At 43.4% G+C, this 17132-nt stretch overlaps 1 protein-coding gene and 1 long non-coding RNA gene across 6 annotated transcripts in view; both read left to right on the top strand.

Moving 5' to 3' along the window:
* Positions 1 to 17132, top strand: part of LOC131916603 (uncharacterized) — a 246801-nt gene that overhangs the window by 195305 nt on the left and 34364 nt on the right. The window lies entirely within an intron of this gene.
* LOC131916602 (sperm motility kinase 4A-like) lies at positions 1826 to 12630 on the top strand. Of its 2 annotated transcripts, XR_009380565.1 has the most exons (2): positions 1826 to 3538; positions 11731 to 12630. XR_009380565.1 is itself a non-coding variant. In XM_059269968.1 (1 exon), exon 1 carries the CDS (start codon positions 1916 to 1918, stop codon positions 3377 to 3379), a length of 1464 nt encoding a protein of 487 aa, XP_059125951.1. In that variant the 5' UTR covers positions 1826 to 1915; the 3' UTR covers positions 3380 to 3787. The 2 variants fall into 2 exon arrangements, 1 of the variants encoding a protein (XP_059125951.1); XM_059269968.1 differs by lacking the exon at positions 11731 to 12630 and having other exon boundaries at positions 1826 to 3787.

The following is a 17132-nucleotide window of genomic DNA, read 5'->3' on the forward strand; positions in this document are numbered from 1 at the left end:
AAAAGAGGAGATTCAAATAGCCAGCAAGCACACATATGAAAACATGTATAACTTCACTAGCCATAAAATTGCAAATTAAAACCACATTGAGTTTATTCTTTGCCCCAGTCAGAATGGAAAACAAATAACAGGAAATGCTTGTGTGGCTGTGAACAAAAGGAAATACAGGATTTGTATTTTTATTGGAACCAATATGGAGGTTTCTCAAAAAACAACAGCACTTCCATTTGACCCAGCTATCCTCCAGGTATTTACTCCAAAGACCACAAAGTCACTGTATCACAGAGACGCTTGCATATTGATGATTATTGCAGCATTATTCACAATAGCAGAGGTACAGAATTAGCCCAGATGTCCAATAACGGAAAAGTGGATAAGGAATATATTCTACATTCAGCCCTAAATTTTAGCCCTAAAGAACAGTGTTTTGTCGTCTGTGTATACTGGAGATAGATCAGGAAAGGCACTCAGTCTCAGAAAGACAAACCTAGTGCATTTTTCCTAAATTTTATGTAGTCACATAAAATCATATACATATGGATTAGACAGAAGTGGAGTGAAATTGTCTAGGTGAACAAAAGGGACTGGGGGAGAAAGAAAAGGAAGGGTAGGAAGAACGAGGCAGGAGAGGAATACATGCTACCTAGAACATACTCTTGAGAAAAACTTGAAAACTTAATGAAATAGAAACCAAAAAAAATGTGGTTTTTTTCATGATGGGAGCTTTTGAGGTGTATGATGATTTGGGGACTAAATAAAGGCACTGTAACAAACAACAGACAAACCCCAAGTAACTGCCCAGTTCTGCTATATAAAATCCAGTCACTAAAGGCAGAAGCAGCCATTATACCAAAGAGACAGAGCTAGGGCTGCACAAAGGGAAATTCAGTGAGGATTTAAGACAGAAGCAACATGGTGGACAGCTTCGAGACAGAGCCTTGTATCCCAAGGGCAGGATACACCCTTCTCAACATGATCAAACATCAGCTGAAGAGGACTCTGGATATTGATGATCAAGGTGCCATGCTCACCCAACTGACACTCTATACTATAGGGCTTTGGATGCTCTTCAGGGTCATCCACAGTGTGGTGGTTAAGGTCAAGGCAGCCGCTGCCGTGGTGAGCTGCCACTACACTGGTGATGGAAAAGATGTCACCTCATAGAGTGTGAAAGAGTCATGGTGTACTATTACACATATTTAAAAATATAAAAGGTATCTTAAGATTAGCTTCATAGGTAACACATTACTATGTTACATTTTATAAACAATATATCAGTTAAGTGGTAACAATTGTTTGCAACCAACTAGTCAGATTTGAAAGAAATTGTGTAATGGTGAATGGAGGGGTCAAGAGGTCTTGAAAACAGAGGGTATTAGAGACTTCCAAACTAGAAACCAAGAGGATATTAACACTTACATTTTTAAAAGCTCAAAAGTCAGTCTCCTAAGCTTACCTAAGACAGAGTCTTGACTACTTTCCCTTACTATGAACTGTGCCCACAGTAACTGGTCTCTGTCCTAATATGACCTCATGAGGAGGGGCCATTGTGAGGAAGTCTGAACCAGCAGGTATAAGGGAAGATGAACTAGGTTGGCTTTCTGTAGGTGTTTTGAGAGGCGTTCTGGTTGGTGCAGTGTTTAGTGAAATTTGACTGATACACGGTGAATTTGTGTGTGTGTGTGTGTGTGTGTGTGTGTGTGTGTCTGTGTCTGTGTCTGTGTGTTTTGCTTGGGGTGTTTTGTCTTTTATTTTGTCTTTTTGGTTTTTATTTTCTTGGTGTGTGTGTTTGTGTGTGTGTGTTAGAGAGGGGGGATTTTGTTTTATTTTGGTTTAATTTTTGAAATTTTATTTTCATTTTAATCTTAAATTTTATTTATTTGTTTAATTATTTGGGGTAGCTTTGCTACCAATAATGTGTGGCCCGAGGGATGAGTTGACAACAGGGCCCAGCCCTGTGCCCATCCTCTGGTATGAGACTCTCCTGGCACAGTATACCATCCTGAGGACCATAGGTCAGGGAAGCTACGCCGAGGTGAAGCTAGCCCAACACCGCCTCACCGGCGCTGAAGTGGCAATAAAAGTCCTGCTGAAGCGGAAGCAACAGACCTTCCCGATTTGGCCTGAAGTGGGGATAATGAAGAGGATGAACCATCCCAATATCATCTCACTGCTCCAGATTATTGAAACAGAAGAGAACATCTTTCTGATCCTGGAACTGGCTGAGGGACGCGAGCTGTGGGACTGGATTCAACAAGTCGGCTACCTGCAGGAGAACACAGCCCGGAAGATATTCAAACAGATCGTACATGCCATGTGCTATTGCCATGACCGAGGCATAGTGCACAGAGACCTCAAACCAGACAATATCATGGTGGATGCTACGGGCAAAGTCAAAATTATAGACTTTGGCCTGGGTGCTTTAATCAGGCCCGGGAGGAAGCTTTTTAGGTTTTGCGGTGCCTTACGATTTGGTGCCCCAGAATTCTTCCTGCGCCAACCCTATGATGGCACCAAAGTGGATACTTGGAACGTAGGTATTCTCCTGTATTTTATGGTGACCGGGACCCTGCCGTTTGATGGTTCCACCTTTAAAGAGCTTCAGTGCAAAGTTTTACTGGGACTGTATGCAGTTCCCTCCCACCTCTCACAAGAGCTGCAGGACATTATCCACTGCTTATTAACTGTAAACCCTACGGAGAGACCAACACTAAAGGACATTATGGGGCATCCTTGGCTTAGGGAAGGAGATGAGGGTTCATCAAGCCCATGTGATGAGATGAGCCCTAGCCACCCGGACCCTGCAATCATGGCAACCATGGCAGAGATGGGATTCGACCCACGTGACATCCGGAAATCTGTACTCCATAGGTTATTCAATGAACCCATGGCAACCTATGGCCTACTGCAATGCCAGGCACGCCAGAAGGGTGACTTCATTAGGCAAACCAAGGCAATGCGACCAGGAACAACACTTTTTCCCACGCCCACAGGTCCTGTCGCCTTCCCTGGGTGCCGAAAGAGGACAACTGATGTGCCAGCCCTTCAGTCCTTTCTCTCATTATCCTTGAAAACTGACTCTGCAAAGGACAGCCAGCAGGTAGGGCAAAGGCTCAGAAGAAGTGTCACTGTGCCTATGATTGCCCCCCACCACTGCCTGCAGAAGAGGACACCCACTCATGGTGCTGTTCGGGACCCCACAGGGACACAGCACAGTGGGACTGCAGACACAATCCAAGGTGCGTGGAGAAGCTGGAAGAGGTGGGCAAGGAGAATTGGGGCCAGTCTATTACGGGCCTTCTGCTGCCTGCCATCCGAGAAGAGAAGAGTCAGGCCCCAAATGGAGGTATCCAGGAAAAGACAAGAAGCCGGAGGCTAGCCAGAGGCCGACCAGAGGCCAGCCAGGGGCCAGCCAGGGGCCCTGAGGTCCTGTGAATTATGAGGTCATGGCATTGGGGGTCATTCTTGAGTGGATCAAATAGCTGCTAAGAGGGACCCACGCAGGAAGCCCAGAAGCCTGGGTGGAGCCAGGAGAAAGGTAACAAATGCCTCAGGAGTCTTCAGCTGGATTCCATTCAGCAGGGATGTCGGCAAGAGAGTAGCCTTCCAAAGCAAAGGGTTAAAGGCCTGAAAGCAAGCTGGAAGACAGACACCCTTCTGCCTGCCTAGGATCCTGTTAGACTGAGGCATATCCCTGACCTGCTCCTGTATGCCATAATGATAGGTAGATTAAAGTGCTTCCCAAATGTACTTTTCAAGCTTTTACAATAAAATTGATCATAAAGACTGCTCACTAATCTTATAATGAAGTAGACAGAGACAGGGAATATCTGCAATGATAGAGATTTGTAGAAATGATGTATCTAATAAGCCAGTTTGCTGACAACTTCCAGAACCTAAAAAAAAAGAAAAAGAAAAAGAAAAGAAAAGCAAAGGAGTCCCCCATGCAGCTGTTAAGGAGGGCACTGTTCTAATTTATTTGTTACCTGTTATCCTCATGGAGGGCCAGCTTTAGACCCCAACATTCATTTCCCTGGTAACACCAATTTCAAGAAAAGGAAGTATAATTGCCCCTCAAATCAAAATTTAAAATACCACATGAAAGTGTGTGAAGAAAGCAAGGTTATTTTGAGGTTCGTTAAGGGAAAGCTATCTTTCTGGACAAGAATAGAATCTGAGTTCTACCTCTGGCCTTGGGCAGAGACATAACTTTCTAAGCTGCCCAAAGCATATATTTAACGAAACCTGAATCTGAAGGCATGCTGCCCTTTCTATATGTTCTTTGGATGCCATCCAAAGTCCTGAGCATGCTTGTACTGATTCTATCCATTGCTCTTTTGGACCCAAAGTCAAAAGGGCATGATTGTTTCTTACCTTTCATTCTTCTTCCAAGCTGCTGAGAGTTTTAGCTTGCCCGCCCTGTTTTTTCTTTCAAATGGTAATAAAATGGTCCTTAAGCTTCTGAGTTATTTTTTAAATTTTTTCTTATGGTGATACACAAGAAGGGAACTCCACCATCTAGTAACATGCTAGTTGTATTTACATGTTGTATTTTTGCTGTTGGTACCCTCAGCTCACCATACTGAATTTGCTTAAACTGTCTGAGCAGATTGTCTTAATCCACAGAAGCACTTGGAAGCTTGTCAGTTTCCTCTGTCTCCTGCTTGTGTGTCCAGAGAACTATCTGGCATGCTGCAAACACCTACTGGAGGCCTGGCAGGAGCCCAAGCATCTGCATGTGAAGGTCTTCACTTGACTGAGGCTTGGGGAAGGAGTTGATGTGGGTTCAGGGAGCATCAGAGCCCAGAGGAAATGTTCAGCATCAAACCAGCTCCCAGCATTTCACACTGTATGGAGGAGGAGGAGAAAAGGGTGCCTGTGCATTGTTGTGTTGTCTGTCCATTGTACCTTGTGTTTTTTTCTGTTAAGTTCATAGTCAATGAAGATTGTATGTGGTTAATATGTTTTTAAAACTCCCACTCCCATGATGAAGCAAATGATCCTTGATTTTTGGTGGGTTATGTCCAATAAACCTGTAAGTTGAAAGTGTCTGAGCAGCCCCCCAGTCCCCTACATGTATGCCTTCAGTGTCCACATTTAAAGAATAACCGCAGGTACTGGTCTCCACTGTTCTTCATTAAATTCAGTAGCCGCCCCTTAAGCAACTGCTGTCCTAATTAGCAATTGCAACTTCGCAGCTACCAGTAGTGGTTGAGCTGCACTGGCCATAGCCAGGCGGGAATTCTGTTCCTTCAGGCACCGGCTCTATCACAGCCACTAAAGGGAACTTTATCTAGATCTCTAACCTTCTGTAGAAATCAGGATTCAAAGGCTGAGGTGAAATTCTGCTCCCTCAGAGAGGCTGAATAGCAAGCAACTAGCTAACCTTCTCTCCTAGCTCACATCTCCCCCTAAAACAGGGTGTCCTTCTGCTCAGTCCCCACTTACGAACCCTAGCCACACCTCGTTTCTCCCTACCATTTCCTGTCAGCTAGTTGCTTATTTAATCAAACAAGTGTAACATTTCTTTTGCATCATTAAACAAATATTCCAAAATACAAATGAATGTAACACAAATTAATATTCCACAACATCCCACCTCTACTTTATCTGAGACAACATCTCTAGTGTCCCTGCTGTGGAAGTCAGGCTAGCTGGCCTGCCAGTTTGGGGGGTTTTCTTGTCTCTGCTGCCCACTTCAGCACAGGAGCTATGGAATTACAGATATGCATGCTACTGCTCCAGCTTCTATGTGGATTCTGGGGATTTGCACTCAGGTTATTGCTCTAGGATAGCACTTTCTTTATCCACTGAGCCCCCATCATCATTGTCCCCCCCTTTTTGAGACAGGGTGTCAATGTATTCCAGGTTTGCACTGAACTCTTTACTTAGCAGAGGATCACCTTGGACTTCTAATCCTGGTCACTCTACCTCTCTAGTGTTAAGATTTCAGGCACCTGCCATTGTGCCTGGTTTATGTGATGGAACTCAGGAGTTCATGCATGCTAGTCAACTACTCTAGCCCCAGCCCCAAAGGTGCTTTTAATACACCCAATCTTTACAGGCACCATTCAGCATGGTAAGAGAGGATCAAGCTATTAGGGTGGAGAAAAACTCAGGAGAAACGGAATGTTTCTCCTGAATGTAGATTGCTTTTGCTCCATTGTGAGCAAGTGTTACAGCTCTGGAGGGACAGGCACCCTGACTGCCAGAAGTCAGACAATACCTACAATTGTGTGTGTGTGTGTGTGTGTGTGTGTGTGTGTGTGTGTGTGAGAGAGAGAGAGAGAGAGAGAGAGAGAGAGAGAGAGAGAGAGAGAGAGAGTCAGAGAGAGAGAGAGAGAGAGAGAGAGAGAGAGAGAGAGAGAGAGAGAGAGAGAGAGAAAGAGTCAGAGAGAGAGAGAGAGAGAGAGAGAGAGAGAGAGAGAGAGAGAGAGAGAGAGAGGGAGGGAGGGAGAGAGAGAGGAGAGAACCATTATAGCTGAGCTCTGCTCCACTCCACTAGGGAGTTTCCCAGCAGAGATGTCCCTTTCTTCTCCGCTCTGGCCAATTGTGACTTCTCCGTTCTTTGCTTCACTCTGCTGGGGGGAAACCCCTGGCAGAAATGTAGCAATCTGTTCCGGCTCTGGCAAAAAGTTGTTACTTCTGCTCCGCTCCCTTAAGGGGAATCCCAGCGGAGATTCTGCTCTGGAGCAAAAGAAGGTCTTCACCCCCAACTCTTTCAAGAGCTTTATTTGGGAAGGAGGATTCCAGGAGAGTGGCTGCCTCTGCCAGGGTGGAGATGGGCAGCTGCCAACTGAACAGGCACAGGGCTTATATAGGGCTTTCTTACGGGTGGAGTTTTTTCCAGGGTGAAGATTTTCAGGGTGGGAATTGGTCAAATTTCAATCCACTGAGCTTGACAAGCTCAGAGATTGGCTCAGGGATTGGTATTTTTCCTGCTCAGGAATTGGTTGGTTTTGTGCTGAGTTGACCAGGGGCAGAATGTGTTTCTTTGGCTCTGGTTTCAGGGCCAAAGTATGTTTCTTTCACTGGCCCCTTTTAACCTTTTAGCTCTAGTTTCAGGGTCAGTGTATGTTTCTTACACTGGCTCTGGTTTCAGGGTCAGGGTGGATTTCTTTCCCTTTTACCCCTATGATAAGTTGGAGACTGTATCTGTTCAGAGACCATTTTCCTCCTTTGACATAACAGTTACAAAATATGAGCTACTGAACAACTAAAAATAACAAGAACCAAGAGAAGGGGCTGGGGAGATAGTTTACAAGTACTAGGACCTGAGATTTGAACCCCAGAACCCATATAAAGCTGATGCCCATCTTCTGGTCTCTGCAGGTACCTACACACACACACACACACACACACACACACACACACACCCCATACACCACACAGAGAGAAAGACACAGACAGACAGAGACACACAGAGAGACAGAGAGACCAAAAAAGAAGAAAAGACAAGAAAAAGAAATACCCATTAAGCTGATTCCAGATTCCACCAAGAATCTCTGGTGAAAGGCAAAGATTTTCGGCTCCTGCCTTCTGTTGGATTGGAGCACTATACTTATTTATTTATTTATTCTTTGAAATTTCATATATGAACACACTATATTTTGATATATATTTTTTTAGTTTCAGCTTTCATTGCACATTGAAGGCATTGCAACATAATACTTGATACACACATACATAATGAAAGTGTTGCTACAGTCAAGCCACAGAATATCCATCAAGAACTCTAGAAATCTTTACAGGAAACTCTTTACATTGTATGATTGTGGAAGGAAGATGAGTAGAAGATAAAAGCACAGAGGAAATGATATGAAGAAGACAAAGAGAACTGTGCTTTGTCAGTGGGGCAGAGTCAGAGGAAAAGGGGACTTATCTTGAAATCACAAGAGATATAGGAGAACCTACGGAGATTTGGGTGTTCTCTGAGCCCAGTGTGGAAAAAGCTGGGAGACCATGGTTCCCAGTGGATCCAGACCACTTTAGCTCATGTTGTTATATATTTTCTCTCCATCCTGAAGACTGAAACACAGGCCCACGCTCCAGGCAATGTTGGTATTAATCTTAAAAGCTCCATCCAATGTAGAGAAGCAAAGCATTGTAGAGGAAAAAGATCGAAACACTACTACTCTGTCACTCACAGCCAGTTTTCTGGGCCTTCAGTTCATCTGTAGAAGCAGTGAAGTCTTATAAGGATGTGTTTATACCTTCAGAACACTGTGCAAACTCCACATGCTCGAGGACAAGCCTGGGAAGTCATTCCAAACTGAACTGGATGCATGGATTTTATTGTTCAGGAACTGAATCATAGGGAGGGAACAAGAGCCAACCCTTCAAAGAGTGTTTTTTCTTGACTTCTGCTAGCATAATGCATGGGATTTGCAAGCTGGAACGTGTTGTGTGTGTAGAGGGAGGTATACATACATATGTGTGTGTGTGTGTGTGTGTGTGTGTGTGTGTGCATGGGAGACTAGAAGTCTGTTCAGGTGTCTTCCTCAATCACTCTCCTTATTTTTCATAAAGATTTTAGTTTTAAGTGGTGTTTGTATGTTCCACAAGTATATGCTGTGTGAGTGCCATGTCCACAGTGGTCAGAGATTGCATTGAACCCTTGGCGCTACAGTTAGAGGTGGCTGGAGCTGCCTCACATGGGTGCTGGGAACTAAACTCGGGTCTTGTTGAAGAGTGGTAAAAGCTCTTAACTACTGAATCATCTCTCTAGCCCCAGAGCAGGCATTAACTGAAGGTTTTTTTGTTTTGTTTTGTTTTGTTTTTGCTAATAGTGGCAAGTCACAGTGTGAAACAAAGTAAACAATGACTTGAGATGAAGAATAGGAAATCTCAGTTCCAACATTTCTGCAGGAGGCATTTCCCTCAGCTTTGCTGAGGACACAGCCTTCTCTGTTTTCCTCTGGACACCTTCCTTCATTTGTCGACCCTCAGTTCCCCGTGCTCTCATGTGTTTTAGATGAGGACCATTTTAGCTCGATCTTCTTGTTCATCCCCAGTTAACCTCTAGTCTACTTATTTGTTCATCTGGTTTGTGCACACTATTGCCTTTCGCTAGTTGCACCCTCAGTGGGTGAGAAATAAGACTCGTAGAAGATGGGAAGTCCCAAGATATAATTTCCTTTATTCCCATGGAAAATGGTTTCCATTTTACTTTTATAAGTGTGTATTTCCTTATCAGTTTGTAATAAAATTATTAAAGCAGAGAAGTTCAGAATGCCCTTTAGAAACAAATGATAGCTTTCCCCCTCTGTCTTTTGGACAAGATCCACATATATGTGTATATATATATATATATATATATATATATATATATATATATACATATATATATGTATATATATATACATATATCACACACACACACACACACACACACACACACACACACACACACATACACGAGTCTTTGTTTTCTCATACTGGCCTCATAAATAGAAAAGGACAAAGACTTTACCCTTCTCCTATCCAGAGCAAAACAGGCTTGTTGTGGATCCATGTTTTCTAGCCACTGATGGGAAGTGAGAGACCATGTCTTAACTATCTTCCTTATGTATGGAAAAATTACGGTCCATAGAAAACTCATTGTCTCGAGTCTGCTCCTCCAGTTTATTGCATATTAGTCTCTGGCCTCTCTTTGTATTGAGTTATCAGACAGCACTTTTAGCTGTAAATAACTAGTAGTAGTCTAAAACAACCCTGTTTACCTGTATGCTAAAATTGCTTGCACCAGAGGTCTGGTTTCGTGCAGTGGTGCTTGCTAGCTGTGGGAGAAGCTAGCCTTGTCACCAGTTGCAGAGTCACTTCAGCTTTTCTGATACACGTGTCTAGCCTGCCTCTTCTTTTGAGATGCTAACAATCTGTTACTTGCCTTACAATTTGTCAGAGTTTCATTCTGTTGCTGTGATAAAAACAGTCTGGCCAAAAGCGACTTTAGGAACCAAGTATTTATTTCATCTTACACTTGTAGCTTACTGTCTGTCATTGGGAGAAATCAGGACAGGAACTCAAGCAGGAACCTGATGCAGAAACAATGGAGGAATGCTGCTTGCTGGCTTTCTTTTAGGCTTATACCCAGCTAACTTTCTTATATAACCCAACACCACTAGCCTAGGGATGGTGATGCCCACAGTGGGGCTAGGCCCTCCTGCATCAATTAGTGATCAAGACAGCCCTCTGCAGACAAGCGCATGGGAAATGTGATGTAGGCAGTTCCTCAAAGAAGGTTCTCCTCTCAGATAGCTTTAGGCTATGTCAAGTTGACAGTGTTAACGAGGACCTCATTAACAAGGAAATTCTCCAGCATGTTTTAATTTGCATCTGCATGATTTTACCCCTTTTTTTAAAAATTATACTTCAACAATTTTCTCTGTTGCCCAGGACAAGGACTGTTATAGAACGGCTTGCAATAAATGTTGTGGCGTGAAAGAATAAATGGAACCATGCAGCACTGTGTCATTATTACCCAGTGAGTGCATGTGAACATTAACAAGTTTGAACTTGATTGCTACTAGTTAGTCATTGTCAATGTTAGTGATCACTTGGAATTTATCCAACTATACCCATTCTGTTTAGAAACATATCACTCAATAAAAATTGGCAAAAATGAAAATGTATAAAAACAATGCATGAAAAGCGATCCCACAGTGTCTTTACAGAGAAATCTCTATTAATACTCAGTTGCTATCCTTTCTGGCCTTTCACATTATCTAGTAATTTAACAAGAAGTATCAGTGTCTCCAAGTGCTTATCCCTCTAGCCACAGAGGTCAAGAAAAAGCAAAAAAGTTCCTGTCCTCCAGGAGCTGATGTTTTAATTGTTTGGAAGAGTATAAAACTACAGAAATAAATGGACAAAATTCCAACCCAAGAGAGCATATGGACACTACAATGTGTGAGTTGCAAACTTTGTTTAAGTTCTGTCCTGTTTAATAACACGTTCTATCCACCAACATCTGCATGGAGCTCGGAGCTTGGAGCTTGAACCAGCCGCCCCTCTACCCCACAACAGGTGCATAAACTTGAAACTTGGATGTTTTGCCATGCCTCTGCCGCCCAGGTTTATCCTCACGCTAGGAAAGTACAGAGGATTTTTTTCCTAGTAGGATAGCAAACAAGAAAGGCATTTTCTAAGTTCAGGCTCATCATGGTCCCTTTGATCTGCCCTTCAGGATAGTTTTATGATTTCACACACCCTGTATGGCGTGTCCTCCACAAACAACCAGAGCAATCTTATGAAAACATAAAACTCACCACATTATACCCCTGCTTAAGGCCCTTCTAAGGTTCTTTATACTTTTTAGGATCAAATGACAACTCTGACATGGTTTTCAAAGCAATTCCCTACCACCTTAATATTATTTGCAGCTCTGACTTCACTTACTGAGTTTCTAAAACTACGGTGCCCATCTGTCGTGAGCTCAATGTGAAATGACTGCATAACTCAAGGTCTTGCACATTTTGGTCCCTACTTGACAGTGTTTTTTTTAAGACACTGTGGAACCTTTAACAGGTAGGGCCTACCTGGAAGAAGTGGCTTGATGGAGGAGGGCATTTTGAGGGTTGTAACTTAGCTGCATTTCCTGCCGGAGTTCTCTCTGCTTCCTGCTCGACTGTACCTTATTGAGTTGGCTTTCTATTGCTGTGCTAAAGCACACTGATAAAATGAAACTTAGGAGAGGAGAGGGTTTATTTCATTTTTCACATTGTATTACAGAGAAGTCAGGGCAGGAACTCAAGCAAGAACTCGAAGCAGAAACCACAGAGGAATACTGCTGGCTCGCATATCACAGACCCATGCTTCTGCAACCAAGGCCGACCTGCCCAGGGAACGGTGCCACCCACAGAAGGCTGGGCCCTCCCATATCAACGAACAGTCAAGACAGTCTCACACAGACGTGCCCACAGGCCAATCTGATCGGGGCCATCCCTCAAGTGAGCCTCTCTTCTCAGGTGGCTCTAGACTGTGTCAGGCTGACAGTTAAAGCTAACTGGGCCAGTGGCCTTGCTGTCACAGTGTCTTTCCTGCTCTGGTGGGCTGTATCCTCTAAATCAGGGGCAAAGCAACCCTCTCCCTTGAGTGGCTTGAGTCGTTTTTGTCACAGAGGTGAGAAGATTGACTGAGGCACCACCCAGGGCTTTTGTGTTAGTTGCTCTTTCTTGCCAGTTTGCTTTGTGACTTTGTAAAGCCTGTCTCTTCCCTCCACGCCACATTTCACTTCCACAATGTTAGTAGCTGCCCTGCCCTTCCTTATTATTTCATTCCATTTTAATTTATTTGAAAAGGCACTCATCCTCTATGTTTTCTTGTTTTTCCCTTTTTCTATTTGTCTTCTGTTTCTCTTCATGAAGATATGAGGTTTTGGATGGACAGATCTTGCCCAGTCTAGACTGGGGCACACAGTAGGTAATCGTTGAACAGATGAATCATGTCATATTTTCTCCACCACAGAAGAGAGACCAAATGTGCTGGTTAACTTTATGTGTCAGCTGGGGTATATCATGGGATGCCTAGAAACCTGGTTAAACATTATTTCAGGGTGTCCCTGGGAGTCTTTCTGGGAGAAATTAGAATGCAAATTGATGGAGACTCTAACAAAAATTGACCTCCTTAATGTGAGTGGGCCTGAATAGAACCAAGAGTGAAGAGGGGAAGAATGAAACTCTTTTTTGTTTCACTCTTTGAGCTAGTTCTTTGATCTTTTAAACTTGCTTTTATTGATTCTCAAGCCATCAGCCTCAGCTTGAAATCTACACCATTGATTCTCTAGTTCTCAGGCCTCAGAACCTCTCAGCAGCCTTCCTGGGTCTCCAGTTTTTAGGGAGAAGCCAATACCTTACAATAAGCTTGTTGACAGCTATGTATTACACATGCAGTATATACTATATGTGGTATATAGTATATATTTGCATATTATATTTATTACATGCGTTTGTATGTTGTGTTTATTATACTATGTATTACCTGAATATACATGATCGTTTCTGCTTCTCTGGAGAACTGTGACTAACCTACCAGGTTCTCTTTGAGAAACACAGGCTGTTTTTGTACCAGCTGTGGTTACAGGAGCTGTTGCAAATAGAACTTGGAGAGAGCCCACTACCTTACAGAGACTGGTTCCTTTCAGCTCTTCTAGCCTGAGTGACACTTCCTCCCTCCCAGTCTAGTCAAAGCTATTGATCTCCAAGTGTGGCTCAGGTTTCACAGTCCTAGCTGCAATTAACCACCAGAGCCTTGCAAAGCTTTCCTGAGCTAAGCTGGAGCAAGCAACATTTGTAAACAGTAGTTAGCTGAAAGGAAGGTAGAATTGTATGTGCCATCGTGTTTTCTGTCAAATGTGTTTTGAGGTTCAAAGGGATTATATTAAAATGAATATCCCAGGGCTCTTTACTGTATCTGCCTTACACACACACACACACACACACACACACACACAGAGAGAGAGAGAGAGAGAGAGAAAGAGAGAGAGAGAGAGAGAGAGAGAGAGAGAGGGAGAGAGAGAGAGAGAGAGAGAGAGAGAGAGAGAGAGAGAGAGAGAAAGAGAGAGAGAGAAAGAGAGCTTTCAGTAAGTAGGGTGGTGGGCACCTCTCTCTATAAACTAAGGCAGGAATGTTGGAAAACAAAATAACCACACAGTGAGGTCCATTTCTCATCTGTCAGCTATGTGCAGGTAGGGAACTGGAGAGACAATCTACAGAGGCCAGTGCATCCAACTCTAATGACATTTACAGGGTAGACATGGCCAGGTCTGCCTTCTTAACGAAGGCAAAGTAAAGCTTAAAGTTAGTTGTTAATTCATCCATCCAAGAACTACTTCTAGTTCTCTGTGTGTGTGTGCATGCACATATATGTGCATAAGTGTGCACATGCTTCTGGAAGCTGGAGGTTGACATCAGGTTGGGTGTTTCCCTCAGTTCTTGTCTACCTTACTATTTGAGACAGGGTCTCTCACTGAGCCTGGAGCTCACCAATTCATCCAGACTAACTGGCCAGCAAGGCTGAGGGAACTTCCTGTCTCTGCTTCAATGTTGGGGTTACAGGCATGTATCACCACACCCAGCTTTTTATGTGGGCTCTGTCTGATAACAAAGTTCATTATGAGGGAGGGGAGGCATCGGGAGCAGGAGGCAAGACAGTCTTTCAAACATTTCTTCTGCAATATCTAAGATGTATGAACAGATTATCAGAGAAGCAATACACTGAACGTTCAGGTATCTCACATTGAGTCAAGGAAAGACATAGTTATGAAGACAATTGAAGCTCCTGTGTGTCTCTTTCTCATTACAACCCCACTCCCATAGGGACTGTTTTAATGTGAGTGGCCACCATTGTTTTGAGGGGGTTACAGTTAATTTTTCTCTTCTTTATATACACTTTCATCTTGGAAATATCTGGTCATAGCATATTTTTTTTTCCCAAGAAAAAAGGTGGTAAAAAGTTACCAACTTTAAAAAACCCAGCAATGGCAGAAGTCCCGTTCCTTTGGGAAATTAATAAGCAGTGGCTTTCTTTTTTCCTTGTGGATTCTCTGACCCTAACTTTCCAATTTGTTCCTCTCAATTTCTCCTCATCTAGGCTGGCTGGATAGGAGACCCTTCTGGTCCTCTTGTCTCCTAAAGCAATTGAAGTTCAGTGTTGGTTGATGTCCAGAGCTGGGATTGTCAGGTTCTGGTGGGAATTTGTCCTTGATTATTTGCTACTCTACAGGCACCATGTTCTTTGGGCAGAGACGATCCCCGGTTCCACACAGGCAGCAGGGAAGAGAGTCATTCATATGCATTTTCAATACAAAACTGAAATGAAGGTGAACATTTTCTCATGCATATTTTATGATGTGTGTCTTAGTCAACTTTTGTATTTGCAAAGACTAAGGGAATTAATATTTCATATAGGTACAGAGGAAGGAGATGGGAAAGGATGCATTCTCTGCCCCGCTTTGGCATCTTCAGGTTGCTCTTCTGTGTCTCAGTGGTGATGGGCATGAGCTGCTTTGGCCTTGGACTCAGCCAGACCTGAGCTTTGGCTCTGTTGTTGATGTGCTGGCATACAACGGTTTAAGACCCTCTTCTGAAAAATACTACCCAACAGGACTGCAAGAAAAAGTCGACAGAATCATCTCAGGGTATCGGGTGAAAGAAATATTGAGAACTCTTGTGCCCAAATAGTCTCTCAATTTGCTTCTTAGGGTGTGAAGGTAGAGCAGATGCGTCTGGTGGGAAAAGGTGGGAGAAATGTTTTTCACTTACACAGACTGGTTTTAGAAGACAAAAGAAGTCTGAGGTTTTAAAGTATTTTTCCTATCTTGGTTTCAATAGAGAATGTTCGTGTGTACTAATGTGAAGATAACCCCAAGACCGCTTTCTCTGCAGAAGATCAGGGGCTCTAAAGGCTGAGGAACCCAGGAAAACAATGAGATTGTTTTTCAGGGAGTGTACCTGGTTCTTAGAAGCTGTTTTTGTTTGTTTTTGCTTAGGTAGCTAAAATCTGAATGAACACCTAGTATTGCTACCTCATTTTGTCGCTTCCTTTGCTCTTGGGTCTGTCATCTGCTCAACTCTATATATAGGCTTCTTAATCATTCCAGGAGTGTCTATATGGAGACTCTTATTTTTGTCCTTCAAGGCTAAAGGCAAAAAGAGTAACTGAGGGATCTATTTTAGTTTCGTTTCTGTTACCGTGACAAAATGACCCGACACAAAGCAGCTTAGGGAAGAAAGAAGCTTATTTCAGTTTACATTTCTATCTTGCAGTTATCACTGTGGGGAAGTCAAGGCAGGAACTTCAAACAGCTCCTCACCTCACAGTCACAATTACGAGCAGAGAGAATGAACACACACGCTCACTTACTTGTTACTCATGCTTAACTTGATTTCTGAAGTCCTGTATATTTCAGGTTGCCCTACCTAGGAAATGGTACTGCCCACACTGGGCTGAGTCTTCCAACATCAGTGAACTTAATTATGATAATTCCCACAAGCCAATCCAATGTAGATAAGTCCTCATATAGCAGTAGGCTTTCTCCTAGGGCCCACAACCTATGTGGTGGTTTAAATAAGAATGCCCCCCCCCCCCCCATGGGATCATATATTTGAATGCTTGGTCACTAGGAAGTGGAAGGAACTGTTTGAAAGGATTACAAGGATTAGGAGGTGTGGCCTTGTTGAAGGAAGTGTGTCAAGGTATGGGCTTTGAGGTTTCAAAGCTCATGCAAAGCCCAGTCAGTCTCTCTCTCTCTCTGTCCCTGCCTCTGCCTGCCGCCTTTGGGTCAGGATGTAGCTATCAGCTACTGCTCCAGCACTGTGCGCTGCCATGCTCCCTTCCATGATGATAATGGACTCTAAGTCTCTGAAGCTAAGTAAGCCCTCAATTAAATACTTTATTATTATTATTATTTTAGTAAGAGTTGTTGTGGTTATGGTGTCTCTTCACAGCAACGGAACAGTGACTAAGACAGCCTATCCTATTTTTTGGGGGGCCATTTTAGCATTGTCCCAGGTATGGCTTCCATCTCACTGAGTCAGCCTTAAATCTAGTGTTTGAAAAATAGTTGGTGAGTCCCATAACATTTGTGCCCCAGTTGCACCGGTCCAGCTTGCATGCAGGCTGCTGTTGTCGGCTGAAGGATGTCTATCTGGGTGGTATTGATTACTTTTCTCCTCTGGTGGCATGCAAAATACCTTGTAGTACCATGAGCATACTAGGAATGAAGCCTCTAGTTAGGTACCAGCTCAACTTCTCTTTGTTCAATGATATGAATAAGTGGTGTCTTCAGCAATAGGCCCGTATCATTGGGTTATGGAGAGTAACCAGTACTCTTGGCAATAGCCTCTGATGTTTGAGGAGATTTATGGGGTGGGCCTCCTTGGCCAATGACTCAACCAAATGCAACCCATTCCTGGCACTGGAGGTTTTATTGATTGCATAAGTTGTCTAGTTGGGCATTTTCTACCCTATTATATGGTGATACCGTTTAAATTCCTTTCACATGTGTGTATATTTTAGGAAGCTTCTACAGCCATAGGTTTCCATATGCCTTTTTAAAAAAGGCCTTTAGTGTTAGTTATCCCTTCCCATATTTCTTCCTTTGCCCTGCCCTCCCATCCCTCTCCCCATTGAAT

This window comes from Peromyscus eremicus, chromosome 8a (genome assembly GCF_949786415.1).
Source record: "Peromyscus eremicus chromosome 8a, PerEre_H2_v1, whole genome shotgun sequence".
NCBI lineage: Eukaryota > Metazoa > Chordata > Mammalia > Rodentia > Cricetidae > Peromyscus > Peromyscus eremicus.

Coding starts and splice junctions, on each gene's coding strand:
- LOC131916602 (XM_059269968.1), top strand. CDS start 1,916: ATGTGTGGCCCGAGGGATGAGTTGACAACAGGGCCCAGCCCTGTGCCC.